At 42.9% G+C, this 17899-nt stretch overlaps 1 protein-coding gene across 1 annotated transcript in view; it reads left to right on the top strand.

The window, feature by feature from the left end:
- The window catches only part of PDGFRB (platelet derived growth factor receptor beta), a 237670-nt gene that overhangs the window by 84169 nt on the left and 135602 nt on the right, over positions 1–17899 (top strand). Inside the window, exons 2-3 of the mRNA XM_078653581.1 lie at positions 6770–6843; positions 12768–13064. Coding sequence (XP_078509707.1) covers positions 6783–6843; positions 12768–13064 — 358 coding nt within the window. The 5' untranslated portion in view covers positions 6770–6782. The remainder of the gene's footprint in view (positions 1–6769; positions 6844–12767; positions 13065–17899) is intronic.

Raw genomic sequence — 17899 nt, 5'->3', positions numbered from 1 at the left:
ATACCATAAATGTGATGAGAGACAGCAGAAATTGTTGTACGGTCTGTTGTTTCCTGTCTTCAGTATAGGGAAAGAACAGCACTATCCCATTCATTCGTTACATGCAATGTGCCATATGTATGTAGGGGTATCTGTAAAGATATACCAGGACTAACAATTAGTACACAATACAAAAGAAGATGTCTTTGTCTCTCGCTAATGGGTGTTAATTTCTCCCCAGCAAAATGGCTCTCATTTTATTAGGCACTAATGGATGAACACTGAGTTAGACCTGTACAGTTCCTTTCTTAGGGCAGGTTCAATGCAGTTGTGTGATACAGGCAAATAACACACTGCAAAGTGTGTGACCTGCACTTTACTCAAGGATCTCTTCAACATAAACATGAATTCATTGAACTTCCTAAAATTCTAACTCATGACCTGCAAGTTACACACCGCACCCTGCAGACACCACATTAAGACTATAAACTGCACTATCATGGCTCAGACCTCTGACCAGCAGATTAAAAATAGATCTCTGCGATACGTGCATCAAATTGTCTGGTTGTGATGTCAGTATTGGCAGGTTAAGGCGTAACTTTCCACACTATTGCCAGGTTTCTGAGCTGCCTTGGGGTTGTGTGTTTTGACTATTATATTATGGACTGCCACTAGGTTGAGTGATAGTGTGTTTTTGTTCATGTATAAGTTTGTTGGTAGGGAGTTTTGGATAGTTGTGCGAATCAATTGCGTAGACTTTAGGACAGTAGCATGCTTGCTGCTATTGTTAAGCTGCAGTTTCAGGGCCATGTGTTAGGCTGTGTCCCTGTAGTTGTTTTTTGGGCTTTTTTTGGTTATTCATTATTTTGTTGCCCATTACTAACGCCGTCTTCCTTCAGTGGACGAGTTCATGTTCATTTCATATGGGTTTATAGTGTAACCAATTTGTGCCCATTGATTTGATGGTTTTTAGGGCAGGTGCTTCTCTTCCTAAATTAAGTTTTGGAACCATTCGCCCCACAAGGATCATGAGTTGTGTGTAACTTGTGGGAGACAGTCAAGAGTTGGTGGTTAAAGTCTTGTCCCTTCTTGCGACACGTTTAAAATGTTAAAGGCAATGCCCCAATTACTTGCTAGTAATCTTAATCCCAGAGTACTAGTATTCAGCACCACAGATTTGGCTTCTCTCCTTCCGGTGCAGCGTGTCGTGTGTTACAAACAGGACTTGCAACAGAAGAATCTGGCATTTACAGGGGCATAGCTAGCAATGGTGCAGCAGGTGCAGTGGCAGCAGGGTCCAGAGGGATGATGCCCACCTCTCTCCCCCCCCCCCCCCCGATATGACTTTCTTTCACTGTCCAACCAAGGAGATTTATTTTACTTATATTAGGGCCCACTGGACCGTTGATACCCCAGTGGCCATTTTGAGGAGACAATGAAAACTGTTGTTGCATTTAAAGGGCTAATGCAGTTTGCAGGGATGGCTAACCATTATAAATGTAAGGGCATACACAAGGAAGAGAAGGATCCCTCCCCATTAATGAAGATTGCTATTAAGTAATCAGAGTAATGCAGGCAGCTAGCAGACAAACCAAGCTTACTCATCCCTATAAAATCATCCTTCTTATGCCCTAGTTACCTGTTAGGTGGAACTCTGTGCCGAGATCCCCAGCGGTTAGAAGTGGCTAATATCTGCACATGGAATTTTGCCGTTTACTTGATAACCCCCTTCGAATGAGGAATAACTTTGTGGACACGGGATTGCCTCGCAGAGTTCTGCATAGTATTCCATATTCGGAGGGGATTAACGCACACATTTACCACCTACTCGAGTGCCTCTGTATGGGGCAGAGGTGGGGAATGGGGGGTAAAGAAGTTGTCGGAGGGAAGGATACTTTGGCAGAAACAGCTTGGCAGGGGCTGGGGAACAAGGTTTGGCTGGTGCTACAGTCACGGCTTGGTGTGCTTTTATTGGCCAGAATTACCAGCTGGTAAAGTTGAGTGCAGCGCCCCTGAACCCTGGAAAAGCCAGTGCGGGATCGCCAGGCCCGGCCCCGGTGTGTTCAGACAGAGGTATGTCCCACCCATGAATACTACTGAGACTCTGTCTCCTCTACAGGCGGGATTCAGATATGGCATAAGTACAATAGACCAGGTTTTACGGCTTTGCATGATTTTCTGGAAAGTCGTTTTACTTGGCGGGGGTACCATCTATGCCGCTTTCATAGACTTGAAATCGGCTTTTGACCTAGTGCCGAGGGGGAAACTATGGCAGGTATTGAGGGACCTTGGTATGCCGGGGGACTTGGTTGAAATGATCATCAGATTACACCAAGACAACTTCGCGAGGGTGAGATGGGGGGCCAAGGGGCAAACCACAGACGCATTTCCGGTCTCACGAGGAGTGCGCCAGGGGTGCGTTCTTGCCCCTACCCTCTTCCTTCTCTATATAGATCAGGTTGTCAAATTTTTTAAATTGATCAACACCGATGCACCATCCCTGGCGGGAACTAAATTCCCAATGTTGATTTTCGCCGATGATACCCTCCTCTTGTCTAAGACCAGGGGAGGGTTACAGCAGGCCTTAAATCATTTTGAGGAATTTTGTAATAAAAATGGTCTCCAAATTAACGTGGGGAAAACCAAGTTCATGGTTTTTTCTAGGAAAAAACCCATATGTAGTAGTGTTCAACTGAACGGGGCCAACCTGGAACAAGTCGACAAAATGACGTACCTGGGGGTCACCTTGGATTCTCGCCTGTCCTGGGACCCACAAATAGAGACCCAACAATTAAAACTCGCCCAAATGACCGGCTGCCTTTTGCGCGAGCAAAAGAAAACCATTACAAAAAGGGTAGCCCCTGCCCTCCAAATTTATGACGTCAAAATCAACACAGCTACACTCTACGGGGCAGAGCTCTGGGGCCATAAGGACCTCACTAGTCTATATAGAATTCAGTGTAGGTTCCTACGAAATCTGGTGGGGCTGCCCCAATCATCGCCACTGATCCCACTATGTCACGATATGGGCTGTCCACCAATAACCGACACGGCCAGATTTAGAGTAGTGTCACTGTGGAGGCGAATATGGACATCCGAGGACTTAGAGTTTTTCGCTAAGGAGCTAGCCGAGGTAAAAGCTATGGGGGGCTCGGAACGTATTCCATGGCTTCGCTCAGTGAAAATTAGCCTGTGTGAAATGGGGCTTAGTCATTTATGGGTTTCCCCAGGCATTAACAACTTTCCATCAAAAAAGGAATTTAAGTGTTTATTTTGGGCCTCAACCCGTATGTCCCTGGTCCAAGCTTCCAGTCTGGTGAACTTGACGGGTCGTTTTCTAAGCTTTAAACAGGACTCTGCCCGCGAAACATACTGGGACCTTATCACCAGACCAATGGACAAAAAGCTTTATCATCAATTTCGGGTGGGGTCCCTACCCCTGAATTCCTTTACCACATCCTGGGATAAATCTTTTTCTAACCTATGCATATTTTGTTCTGGCTGTAGGGAAACTGAGGGTCATTTTTTGTTTGCTTGTCCCCAATATCGAGCACCCCGTCTAAAATGGTTAAAACCCATTTTTAAGCATCTGCCCTGCAGGAAAGCCTCGGAAGCTATATGGGTCCTAAAAACAAATACCTCTAACTTGATTGTGATATGTCTTGCCAAGTTTTTAGGGTGGGCTTGGGCAATAAGAGCTAGAAGGATTGCAACTGTCCCCCGTCTATAATATATCATGTGTAAATTGTGTTTCCAATGTATTGGTTGTTTTTATCTCGCTGTTGAAATCTTTATAATGTCTGGTTTTTCGAAAACATAGTTTAATAATGTCTTAACCGAGGGATATCTTGCCATATTTTTACATACCCTATTTAATATATTACCTACACCCCGTTCTTAATGATTTTGTAAAACTGTGGAGATTTTTATGTATTGCATTTGATATCGTGTTTAATTCGTCTTTTATGATTTTATTATCGAAATAAAGACATTAAAATCTGAAATCTGACTCGTAGAGAGCCCTTAATGTACAGCCAGGACTCAATCCGGTATTATTGGAGCAGTGAGCACAAAAATATGCTAATTGCAGTCTCGGCCTTGTCTGTGATTACATATGTTTATATAACACTATTAAGTCCTAGAGCGGCCACGCTGCACTTTATGAAAGGAAACAGATGCATTAAATTACAGACTGTACTTCCGCCTGGCTGGCAGGCCTGATTTTGGCGTCTTATGGGAAGACCGACATGATACAAGGTGACATTCTAGTAGTACAGAATGTATCATATGAACAACTGGAAAACAACAACGTAAAAACAGGCTGGGTGCGGTTTTTATGTCTCCATTTATTTCGAAGGTCTTTACTCTCCGTTGTTGTGTGACGTACATCTCTTTTATATTCGGTTCCAAAGAGCTCTGACGTAGTAAAACAGAGCATATTATTGGTGCTTGCTGTAAGGAAGCGCTCAGCTAAGCAGCGCAGTGAGGGGAGAGGCGAGAACCCGGGTCCCGAGGCCCCTGGCCCCCCCCCACCACTGCACCTGTCACGAGGCAGGGGAGTCCTCAGGCCCGGGCCCGGCCTGCTTGAAGAGCGACCGGACTTGTTTAGTTTCTCAGGCCATTAAGAGGCATGCTAGGGGCAGGACAACAGCCCTCCCCACGGAGGCCTATTGCTAGTGTGACTCGCAAATATTTGGAATGTAGGGGAAACGCTGAGTGTGTGGGCTCTGGCTCACTGGACACAATGTGTGGGAATGTGGCAGCATGTGACCCATTGTGTGCCGCAGAATAGCCTCTCCAGGAATGTGAGCAGCACAAACCCACGCTCTCGGCGGAGCTGGAGGGGCGCATGCGCCAGAGAGTTAGCAAAGCAAGATAACTGCTGAATTCATTCCCTTTCCCGATCCCTGGTGCATCAGAGGAAATGTGACCAGATCTACAGAACAACAGAACAACATTCAGGCAACATCGAGCTAAGTGTGTAAATCAAAAGGGCACGAAAAGGAGAAAGGGAAGGAAAAAACGAAGCACAAGGAAATAATGGGTAAGGGGAAGGAAAGGAAAGGATGGAAGGAAGAAATAAGGGAGCGAGCGAGCTAGCTAGCTGGCTGGCTTTTGCAGCAAATATGAATGCGCTTCATTGCCAAAGTGCACTTGGAATGTGGGTGCAGAAAAGCATTCCAAACTCATTTGGCCCTGCACACTTTAGCATTCTGATCTGGTAGTGGCAAAAGAGAGAGTGTGCCGGAACTGTCCTAACCCAGAGGTGTTCAATTACGAATTGTGAAAAACCAGCACCAATGTGACAATGCACATCTTTCTTTTTACCTCCGTGGGTTAAACAACATTCCTCTTGGGAAAAACATTTCCTTACATATCAAAATGTTTGGTGGTGTTTCCTTTCGCTTCCCATCCTGATGATGGATTTGTTCGAGCTCTTTGCAGGATCCAATCAAGCATTTCTAGCAGAAGAAAAGATCGGGTAACAGTTTACAAGTTCTCACTAACTGTCAGATTTGAGGGCGTTTTCAAGTTCAGACGGCTAACAAAACCTTGTAATGACCGCTAGCTACACTCTGCGTGGGAGTTACGTTTTGTGTAATTGTACACAGCTGTGGTGTATAATTACATGTGAGTGAATGGATACACTCCCAGGTGCCCTCTTGCATAGACTCAGCTGGCACTAATCCCGACATTCCTGGCCATAAGCATATTTTATGGTGAGCAATCCATTTGTAAAACAGTCATTATATCACATGGGTAATAATGGCACTGCTGGGCTAAGGTAGAGGACTTCATAATGTATAGCATACCAACCAATTGCCTATAGGAGGAAGCATTATTTGACTGTCTTCTGCCCTCGTCATTGAGAGGAGTGCCTTTGGATTTATTTATCTATCAGTAAACTTACACAATTGAGGAATCAATAAATAAATCTATTATGCCACGAGTTGTTGACAGCTCCGGCATCTTTTAGACTCTCGGAGCTATACTCTTCTTGGGAGCTACATATAAATGTCCAATGAGCTTTGTCCTGAAGAAGACCCTATGAACGTAGTGTAGTGCGGTCACAATATTGACTTAATGAGTGTTGTTCACCTAATTCACTCCTATTTTGCAATTGCTACAATTCAGAATGTTATTTTGGAGAGTGATGTCAGCAGTCAAACATTTGGGTGTCTGTGTTTCCATTTTATATGTCCAAATACCCCAACCACATGTGCACTGCACCGTCGCTACTTTCACCTTCATGTAACACCAACTGTTTGCCCGCATAAAGAAAATTGTGGTTCTTAATATAAAACCATTGATCTGTTTGTGGTGGGTTCCTCTTTATTCATTAGTGGCATTCGTGGCCTTGGTTGGATCTTATTGATCCCACACTTGTATAAGTGTACTGCTAAATAAATCTGAAGGCACTCTCGATACCTACATTGACCTAAAATACCCATATTCCTATGATACCAAGTTACCCATGTCTCTTTTTATAAGCTTCCCACGTAGGCCACTGCTGGGTTCAACAAAGCTATCATGGCCAACACCCTACCTCAAGCACTCTCATTTAAACCTTGAGGTGTTTAATCTAATCTTCAACCAGCCTGTGAATACTACTAGTCATGCGCAACAATAACAACATGCATTGCTGAAGGAAAAAAAAGGGCACTTAGGAACTTTGCACTATAAACTGGATACTGCCCTTTGGTGATGTCTGAAACTGAAACTAACCAGAATGTATTCTGAAATGAGGTCTTTCATCTTCTAAATGTTGCCAATTATTTCCCTCTCACAGGTGTGGGTGCCACATGTGGGTGCATCTTCCAGCCATGGCCATACATTGGATGACACCTCTCTTCATTCTCACAGGTGAGTCCAGTGTTTGTGCATCTGGGCGTGCAGGTTCATTTGCATGTAGACAACTTCCAGACTCCTTTTTTTCGAGTCCGCAATTTTTAAAATTGTGGTCACCCCCTGGATGTTAAAACTCCATGGTTCAGTTTTTGATATATCACACATATCACACATATTTTTGAGATTCAATTAATTTCAGTCACTAGTGTTCAGAATTCAATTCAATAATTCATTACATCGAATTTTCACTGACTAGCATGTTGTTGTGCCAATCAAAGGCATCTACAATCTCAGTTGGTCAATTCACGGCCTGATTGATCAATTGGAACGATGATTGCCAAACTGGTTTGAATTGCAATTCAAAGGGTATTCAGAATTCCTGATGCTTAAAGTCAACAGAAACTCGAAATCCGGATAGATATTTAGAATTTCTAAGCAAGTGCCTTGGGTTTTTCAAATTCCAAATGAATAATCAGAATTCCAACTAACTATTGACTTGCATTTTATTCGGAATTTACCTTGAAAATCAATATATAAATAATAATAATCAATATATCACAACTATAGAAAATTCTTTAGGATCAGTTATTTTTGTAGTTCCAAAAATCAGACCTCGATTTGGCAAATTTCACACCTCTGGTCATCATTACACCACCCGCAATGAGGTTAGTAGGGGGCTTTCTTCAGGACCATGTTATGAAAAAGTGAGTGGCAAAGTGAAAATATACCTCCTAAACAGCATTGCTAGCAGTAGCTCTCCGACTGCTTTGCATGTTTTTATTTCACTTTTTGGCACGCCGCATGATCATTTCAGCCTAACGCTCTCGTCAGGCACTACCACCACTGCGGACACAATTCACACAGCGCGCCATGTGACCACCAACCACAGTGGCACCTACCTGCTCACTAGTAGTAAATGGGCGATGACCAGCGACAAACTATGTTTGCTCATCACCCTGAGCAAAAATAATCATGTGCATCTCACATGAAGCTTTACAGCTGCATAGCATCGATTAGACAGGGGCAATCAACATAGGCTCTTTGTCACCTCCGCATGCAGCATTCCCCACCTCGTCTATGCATATAATCACAGGGTCAGTCATCGTGCTAGACCATAGCATTCACGTAAGATTGCATTTTATGTTGCTTAATAATAATGTATGTATATGTTTTGTGCTGTCTTCTTTCTCCCACAGATCTTTTTACGGTGTCCATAAGTACGTTGACACTCAGTCCACATACCTTAGCGTGTGTGTAGGTACTTCCTGGTTTTTTTCACGTGGCACTACTCACTTTGCCACTCACTTTTTCACAAAACGGTCCTGAAGAAAGCCCCCTACTAACCTCATTGCGGGCTGAAACATGTAGTCCATTCACATAGTCAACTAAGGGATAATAACTTCCCAGTTTAGTTGCACTACACTTATTTTAACTATATCCTGAGCAGCCACTATTAAAGTTTACAGGCAAGGATTCTCAGAGGTATTTTTAACAAATTTCACATCACACATTTACACCAAACCAGCTCCGCTTTAATCAGGCGTCATACCACAACCGGGAGGAACTCGGCCACCCGTTTGGGACCCCAATGATGAAGCATGACACCAACTAGGTTGGTGTGTGAGGGGTCTTATAAACCCACCTAGTGGGTCTATGTACTAACCAGACTAGTGATTGTACCTCATCCACACAGAGGGTCCGTCCTTCTTTGCCCTGTTAAAACAGCCATGGGTTTAGGCACGCGGTCAGACAAGAGAAAACTTGACCAAATGTAGGGATTACGGCAAATAACTGTTAAATAATAAGCAACTGAAATGTTTGGTTAGGAAGTACAATAGACTTACCCATATCTTATCAAGCTGAATATGTGCTTTCTCTTTGAAATGCAAATACCTACATTGAATTAAATACATATATGTACTTCAGAAGGAAATAACATTAGATTTCTTAATAAATTGATAATTTGCACATGTTTCAATAACAACACAATTCTTGCTTGTGATTTGTAGCAGTAAAACATATGGATGGATGCTACAAAAACTGATCTCCTGCTGCCAGCAGTGTGGTTAGACAGTATTATCTGCTGAACATGGCTGGGATCTAATAGATTGTTGAACTCCTACTTCTGTGTCTTGGGGTGTAGGGGTGTAATTTGTATGGATTGCAGTCAAGATTGTAGTTCATTCGTTTTTAACTTCTGCAAACGGAAGTGCCTTTCCTAGTCTTTTTCATAATTATATTCACAAATATCCAACAATGGTATAATATGAATGTATTTTATTAAAAATTATGTAACGATTTGGAGTTCATTTGGAATCCAAATGATGAATTTTCCAAATTTCAAAAACAATTAAAAAACCCTTGCTAGGGGAGGAGACTACCGACATCAGAGTCCTCCTGGGGCAACTCCTTTAAACTGTCAGACTAGACTTGACATTTAAAGGCCTAATTCACAAAGGTGAAGTGGAGGGAGCACTGCTGAAATATAGGGCACCTAAGGGGAGGAGTTCGCAGCAAGAGAATATTGTCCCTGTCAAGAAAAGAAAAAGCGCGAATGCATTCTGAAAATGCATTTAAATATGTGTAAATGTATATTATTTACATTTAAACAGAAATAGCATAATTTGTAACTAACATAGAGTTTACAAAATAATGGCACACTTAATCTCAGGAATATGTTAATAACACAGATTCAAATGATTAATTTAATAGGTGTGGGATTCTTTCTTAATTCCTAGGTAGTGTGAAATTATAATCCAAACAGAGTAGAAAATCTGTTGCAGTACATTTGTACTACTTTTTGCGATTTGCGGTGAATAATTCTCGTTTGTGGGCTAGACTCTTTGACCAACATGGGAATATTATATTTGAGCAAAGGTTAACACAATGTGTAGCAGTAGGTACTTCTTCACCTCAAAGTGCATGGAAATTGACGTGGACAAACACAATCTATGCTTACCTCTCATGTACAAACTAACTGCCCATGCCTCGGTAAAAAGAACACAAACAATTACTACTCCATCCATGAGTCTGTATGGATTACTTTATTCTGCATCTCTTAAGGTATACATGTATCAAAGGAATCCCTTGGAAGAGAGCATCTCCACGCTTAAAAGCTAACATTTTAAGCAGCAGAAATGTAACCACTAAAACAAATGAATAATTGCAACAGTAATGCTTTTCGCTGCGTTTGAGGTTGAAATGAACGCAAACTCACTTTGACTATTGTTTTGATCCTACATTTTTACGGTATATACATCTTTTTCGAACTGCTTTTCACTCAAAGTAGGGGATCACTTGGCACCTTGCTACCAGATATTTTTGACAATTTACTTTCAAACCGTATTCATCTAATTGCTGAACTGCTGAACTAGCAAACTTTGTTTGTGAAATCGGTGACTTCTTTCAGTTTTCAATTTCATTTTTTTAAAGGGTGGTAAAGGAGAACACCTCTGAATCCTTGCTAGCCTGATGGTTTCTTAGACAACTTTTTTCAGGAAACAAACAGATCATAGAAGTCCTGAAAACAACCAACACAATCCAACAGGAAGTAGCAAGTAACTCAGCAGGAAATCAATAAGGAAACTATAAAGTGAAACTTACAAGTGGATTGCTTCCTATATGGTGTCGAGATTTTTTTGTTTCTTGTCAAGTCAATGTCTTGTGTAGTACAGTTGCTTCCTCATCTTGTTGTTGGAAGGGGGTAATAATGCTCAGATCTCAAAGTAAATCTGGTCCAGGACAAACAGGATCATGTGCAATAATGAAGTGTGTGTATATTCAACTAGAGACACAACAAATATTCCCCTGTTTAGCTCGGTGAGCCCATGCCAATGGCAGATTGGCTCTAGACTGATGCCTCTAACATAACATATAACATAACACAACAGGACCTTAACATTAATTTTCTAGGCTGGATAGCATCGATATAACACAAGAAATGTTACTGGAAATCTCAAAATTGCAGTTTTTCAATAGGACTAATACTTTTGTAAATTCAAGTATGTCCCATCAAAACACTAAAGACTAAGGGGCCTGATTTATAGTTTAGGGGACTGTTTACTCCATCAGAAATGTGAAACGTATCCTGTCCGCCGTATTGCAAGTGCCATTGGATAAAATGGACTTGTAATACGATGGATGGGATATCCGTCACGTTTGGCACGGAGTAACCCGCTCCGCCAAGGTCTAAATCTGGACCTAAATGCTATGTTATCTTGATGGCATTTATCTAATGCACATGTTTTCATTAGTTTGACCTCTTAGCACTGTCGATTTTCTGGTGGCATCCTTAATGTTATATCCATCTCTGTCCAGAGTCTGAATATTTTTGGGAAGATATGGTCCATGTATCAGAAATAAGGGATGGGGTTACTCACTTAGCATCAGGTTGATCATTTAACTAAGTTGTTCCTGGGATATTGGCTATCCTGTTGGCTGGTTTGAAAGGCACTTTGACGTCATTGGCCTGTATGTGTATAATGTTGCTGTCAAACAAATCAGGTCTGGCAGGTTTACTGATTGCTTGTGTTTCTCTACTTTACCCATTGCCTGTCTCGCATTTAGAGATCGTATAAGTATGGGTTTGCTTTTTGCATGGTGTTACAGGGTTATTAATCACGACAGTCAACATTATGGCATATGTTAAAAGTATTGACTGTATGTAAGTTGTTCTCTTTTATCTAGGCTTTTGTTTTTTTGTGTGACATATGTTGATATTTGGTACAGTTAGAAGCCCTCTCGATTGGCAACTGTAAAGCATATGCGAGTTGTGTTGGATACATATGGAGTGTTCGGTCTCAAGTCTTGTTTTACTCCTTTATATGTGGTGTTTCTTTTCAGCATGTACTGGTGAAAGCAATGTGATAGCATCTATAAGGCACATCTCCACTGTGATGTTGTATGGAGTGTTTTATCAAAGCCTGCTCTTAGTGTCCTACATGAGTGGTTGGAATGAAGTCCTTGAATCAGGATCACTTTTGTACTTTCAGGAGGGTTCTAGTATAATATCTGCAATATCTGCAGAGTGATCAAGGGGTAGGGGAAACATCCTTTACAACGCAACTTTTACCATGCAGTGCCTTTACAACTCAGGTTTTTCAACGCAAGTCATTACAACAAATTGCGCTGGGGGCGCTCTAGGATAGGCAATAGGTTAATTTACTATCCAACACCTTCCCTACTATCCACGGGGACTGGAGTTGGAATAGTAAATTAAACTATTCACTATCCAGCACCCCCCCAACGCAAGTCGTTGTAACGACTTGCGTTGAAAAACCTGCATTTTAAAGGCATGCGTAGTAAACGCATGCGTTGTAACAACGTACATCCAAGGGGTAGGCATGGGGAATGGCCAATACCTGTCACTTGAAATACATGAAAACTAGTGCACTTAATTCCTACTATGCTTCCAACAGCAGATAATGGGGCTAGTCTTGACTAATTAAAGTCAATAGACTATTACAACTTTTACGGTGTCCATTTTATGCGCATTAATGGGCATTTTGCTACCAAGCCAAAAAGCATTATTACAGATTTGTTCATGTTGGAGGTGGATACTTTTGACTCCGAGATGCTTTGGATGGCTGTCTTTGACACGGTAAAGAGACAATTCGAGCACACTTGGGGAGTTTGTTTATAGGTTCTTCCTGTGAAACAGAACCAGCCCTTAAATCATAGTCAAGCAGGAGCAAGGGTCTCCACTCAGTCTTCCCCCACACACAGAACACCCCTTCACCCCCATACAGACTTGCACTTAGAAGGGAGAGAGAGGGGATGGGGGCGAGCATTGACTGTGCATGGCTTCTCTGTTCTAGATTCCTTCTCCAATCTACTGATCACTAATAGGACTGTGGCGTGTGGACCTGACTCATTCTTTGGAGAATTGTGTTAACCTGTTAGCATGTTGTTTACATCCCCTACTCTCTCATCTCTTGAAGGTTTGGTGGTGGTGTTTGGAAACCCCAGGCCACGCATCGTTCCGAGCACTCCCGCTGAGCTGGTCCTGAATATCTCCAGCACCCTCTCCCTGACGTGTGAGGGAGAGGAGATGGTGGCCTGGGAGCATGACACGAATCCACTGAACTTACCGGTGACACGCAAGGGAAGCGTCTTCTCCAGCACGCTCACGCTGAAAAACCTGACGGGTCTAGACTCAGGAAGGTACACCTGCTTCTACAACCACTCCCAGGATGAAGAGCACAGGGAGGCTGACGTGGTCTACATCTTCGTACCAGGTGACTGAGTTTTCGTTTCCATTTCCGAAAACTATGTAACAAAGAAGATTAGGTACTTTTTGCTAGTGAAAAGTAAGGTAAAAGTCTGTACAAGTTTAGTGCAAAAAGGAAATGGCTCTAAGGCCCATAATGGAAGAAATACTAGGTAAGATACAGGAACTGAGCATGCAGGTATTCTCAATAACACCCTTTGGTAGACGTACACTGTATGAATGAGTGAATGAGTGAATGCATGAATGAATGAAAGATTGCATTGAGCAGTGGCAAGAGCTGTCTTGCCCTGGTGGAGATATAAAAGGCTAATTTTAAGGTTTGTTTGCAGGTGCGTTTATGTGTAATTTGCAGATTTGCATTGGGTCTGGAAAGTGACTAAGGTATTCGCTGGCAGTGGATGTCCTCAGTGTGTATTAACTGGGGGGCAGTCTTACTTTCTGCTTTACACGTGTTGCTGCATAATTGTTTCCGGATAACCTGCACCAGAGTGCTATGAGGTGCAAGCAAGTGAGTAGGTTTGTAAAGTGCATCTACAAAACCAGTTGCCACAATGTGCTGAATTTGGCACTTTGGAAATCCAGAGTAGATGCAGTAAGTGTAGCAGAGTCAGGATTTATGGTAGTTTCTGATGCTACAGATTTACAATAGAAGGAGGTGAGAGAGTTAGTGGTCAGGACCAAGGAGATAAAGGCTGCACACACTTCTGTGAGGAGAAACAGAGTGACTGAGGAAGAGGAGGGCTCTGACAGTGTATACTGAATGTCCAAAGTTACCACTGAAAGAGATACATGTTATTTCATTGATGCATGGCAGACTCTTCCTTGGTCATCACAGTTCCTCTGCTCTTCATATGGAGGAAACAGAAAAACTTCTAGTATTTATTTATTTATGTATTATTTAAGTTTATTAAGCGCGACAGCTACTCAAAAAGGGTTTCCCGGCTCTGGGCAGGCAGGTCGCTTATAGTCCCCATATCAACAGCAACTGAGATTATTTATTGAAAAGCCAGGTTTTAATAGCTCTGCAAAAGTGAACATAGCTAGTTTCAGTTCGAATGTACAAAGGCAGGGAATTCCAAAGAGTGGGGCCTAACCGAGCAAAAGACCTACCACCCATTCTGGCAAGTCTAGTTCTGGGCACAACGAAGTAGGCCAAATGGGAGGATCTCAGATTACGTGAGGGAGTGTGAGTCTGGACAAGCGATTGCAGATAAAGCGGAGCTGAGCCAGCTTTAATTTAAACATGTAGCTCAGGGTCTTGAATTTGATACGACTCTCGACCCTGAGCCAATGAAGATCACGGAGATGACCTGAAATGTGACTAGATCTGGGTATTTTGCACAGCAATCTCGCTGCGGCGTTTTGTACTAATTGTAAACGCCTTATCACTGACTTATTTGCCCCTAAGAAAAGAACATTCCCGTAGTCCAGGCGGGAGGTTATGAGAGCGTGGACTACGGATTTTTGGGTGTCGCAAGGCAACATCCAGACGATTTTCTTCAGCCAACGCAGTATAGTAAAACAGGTGGGCGAAACCTTGTTTACTTGTTGTTGCATTGACAGAGCGTTGTCGATGACAAAGCCCAGATTGCGGACATGATCGAATGGGACAGGAAGGGGTCCCATTTCAGACGGCCAGTGCTTGGTGCACCAAAGATCGTGTTGTCGGCCCAATATTAACACCTCTGTTTTGTGGCCGTTTAGTTTTAAAAAAAATTAGATTCATCCAGTCATCAATTTTCCTCAACCCTGACTGCAGGAGAGATGTAGAATCCTGGTCAGTGTTCGAGAGGGAAAATGCGATCTGGGAATCATCGGCGTAGGTGAAGAGTGTAAGGCCTTCTCGTTCTGCTGTGTACGATAAAGGTTTAACATAGAGATTGAAGAGAAGCGGGCTTAGTACCGAGCCCTGAGGGACGCCATAAGTAGCAGTATAGGTATGAGAAGTGCGGTATTGGAAAATGTTTGGAACGTGCGTTGAGATAGAAATTAGACCAGCCAGCCTAAGGCAGAACCACCAACACCCATAGAGGCTAGAGTCTCTATGAGTATGGAGTGCGAGATGGTATCGAAAGCGGCACTGAGATCTAATAAAATCAGTGCCACTGTCTAGCCTCTGTCCAAAAGCTCACGTAAGTTCTCCGTAACCCCTAACAAAGTTGTTTCCGTGGAGAACCCAGGTCAGAATCCTGATTGTGTGGAATGTAGTATTTGGTTGTCCTCAGTAAACTGCGCAAGATGGTGATGGGTATGTTTTTCGAGAATCTTGGAGAAGGCAGGTAATAAAGAAATGGGACGGAAGTTAGAAGGAACGTCTGAGTCAGCCGTGGGTTTCTTCAAGAGAGGTGATACCATCGCGTGCTTCCAGCTGGCCGGAACAGCAGCGTTTTGTAACGACAGGTTTAAGGTTTTACAAATTACGGAGAGCTGGGAAATGCTGAGTTGTTTCAGTATTGGCACAGGAAGAGGATCATTCGGGATCCTGATTTAAGATTTCCTAGGATGGCCATTAAACTCTCCAGACTAAGAAGTGGCCAGACATTTAGGGAGGGCTTTGTACAGGTCAGTTCAAAAGATGCCACGCTATTTGGCCGATTCGGTACTGAAGAATGGGGACCTTGCGATCTGCTTCCCTGAAAAGTGGCTATATCTTTGTGAATATTTTGTATTTTTTGCGTAAAGAAATGGGCTAATTCATTACATTGTTTGCTGCTCAAGGGAGGTGTCATAGCAATGGTTTTGGAGCCAGCAAGCTCTTTAACCAATGAGAACAGCGTTTTTGATTTATTTGTAGCCTCTGTGATGGTCAAAGCTACATAGTTGGCCCGTGCAGTTGACCATGCCTTTTCGCAAAGTTTTAGCTCTGATTTATAACTATCTTTGGCCTCCGGTGAGTAGTTTTTCCTCCAGTTACGTTCAAGTCGCTTACATTTAGATTTTTCCATTTTAAGTGATTCATTGAACCAGGGGGCTGGAGTTTTGTGAAAATTGAGTGGGGAGGCAGGCATTTGTTGCATCTAGAAGCCAGCTGTCAAGATGTTTAGATGCACATTCAATATCTTCCATCGTGCTAAACGTGGAAGACAGACGGGCATCTAAGTTCTGTTTCAAAAGGTCAATGTCCAATTTTTTCCAGTCCCTTTTCTGAATGTTAGAACTTGGGTTGAAAGCAGTTGGGGTAACATAGGGAGTGATGCTGAATTTCACCAGAAAGTGGTCAGAACATTGCAGAGGGAGTGCAGGGGGACAGTGTATGTTATGGAGGTTAGAAAAGATTGGATCTAACAGGTGCCCCGCTCTATGCGTGGGACTTGAATTACAGAGCAACATGTTCATGGCGCCTAGGTCAGCTATCAGGTTGCGGCTAGCCAAGTCAGACATGTCCTCGAGATGTAGATTTAGGTCTCCGAGAACAGAAACATTTGATGAATTCACTAGAAATGATGCTACAAGATTAGACAGTTGTTCGGCCCATGTCTGCAGAGGTCCTGGTGGACGATAAATTAGTAAACCTGAGCAAGTGAAGATAGGATTTTAAAAAAGTTGAAAAGACGCCGGCTCACAGTTTATTAAATTAAGTGGAACAAACTTGCACCGGTACATCTTTTTAAAAATTATTGCAATTCCGACACCAATTTTGTTCTGCCCATCGGCTCTAACAATAGCATAGTCCGCTGGTAAAGCTTCTGCGATATCAGGGCCGGAACTTTCATGAAGCCATGTCTCCGTGAGGAACAAGGCAGCTAGTGATAAATTTGTCAGATGATCGAAAATGTCTCTTTTATGTCTAGGAAGAGACCGACAGTTTAAATTAAAAAAAGGAATAATTTAAAGTGGGCTTTGTGGCAGGCACACAACAGCGGCACATTTGTGGTATTTTCAGTGAGAACATACAATTATCACAGAAAGAGGGGCCCTCTCTGTTAACATCTAATGTGCTGCAATTGTGGTTTGCATGGGGCCTTAGGGCATGGATTTGGAGGAGGAATAGGCTATCCGCGAGATGGAATTTCTCCCAGAAGTTATGGCCCCTGGTCCCGATCGGGCGGTACTGACGCCAAGTAATCAACAAAGCATGGTATTAGCTGAGCAGCTACCTACCGCCCAGTCAAGAGAATGGCACTGGTGGAATTGAACAAAAGATAATGGACGGAATGCTGAAACTTTTCAGACACTCACCCCCAGTCACAGATCTAGGTTGAATCCATCGTCGTTCGTTAGCTCACTTTGCCACCCCAGTTCAGACATGGCCATATGCAAATAAGTCTGATCATGCGCCTCAAGGGAACAGTCCAGCCGGAACTGCCAAGCCATGTCGTCCCTGAACCGTAAACAAGCATCCTGGGACCGGTTTCGGGGCATCACCCCTAATCAGCCAGGCTAGCTTGAATCCAGTGGAAAAGTGAGCATGGGACCCACATCTGGGTATACCCTGCCAAGTTAGGGCGAACAAACCAAACACTAGGAGATGATGGACGGAAGGTTGAAACTTTTCAGACACTCACCACCAGTCACAGATCTAGGTTGAATCCATCATCGTTCTTTAGATCCCAAGCAAGGATGAGCCCCCTTCGAGTGATCGAAGGGGGCTAGAATGGTAAAAAGGATAAGATTGAATAAGAAAAATAGGGGAAATTGGCTTAAAAATCTGAGATAGAAGAGAATATGGTAAATAAATAAGAGAATGGAGACTGAAAATGAGAAAGAATTGGATAAAGTATGTAAGAATGAATACATAAAAGCACTTCAGTGACATCACAGTACGTGCACTAGCCTTCAGTGATATCAACCAGTTGCTTATAGCCCATATATGTATGACATAGCGCCTCATTCACTACTAAC

This window comes from Lissotriton helveticus, chromosome 7 (assembly GCF_964261635.1).
Source record: "Lissotriton helveticus chromosome 7, aLisHel1.1, whole genome shotgun sequence".
Taxonomy (NCBI): Eukaryota; Metazoa; Chordata; class Amphibia; order Caudata; family Salamandridae; genus Lissotriton; species Lissotriton helveticus.
The sequence above is the reverse complement of the archived record's forward strand: the minus strand, read 5'-3'. Positions and strand labels throughout refer to the sequence as shown.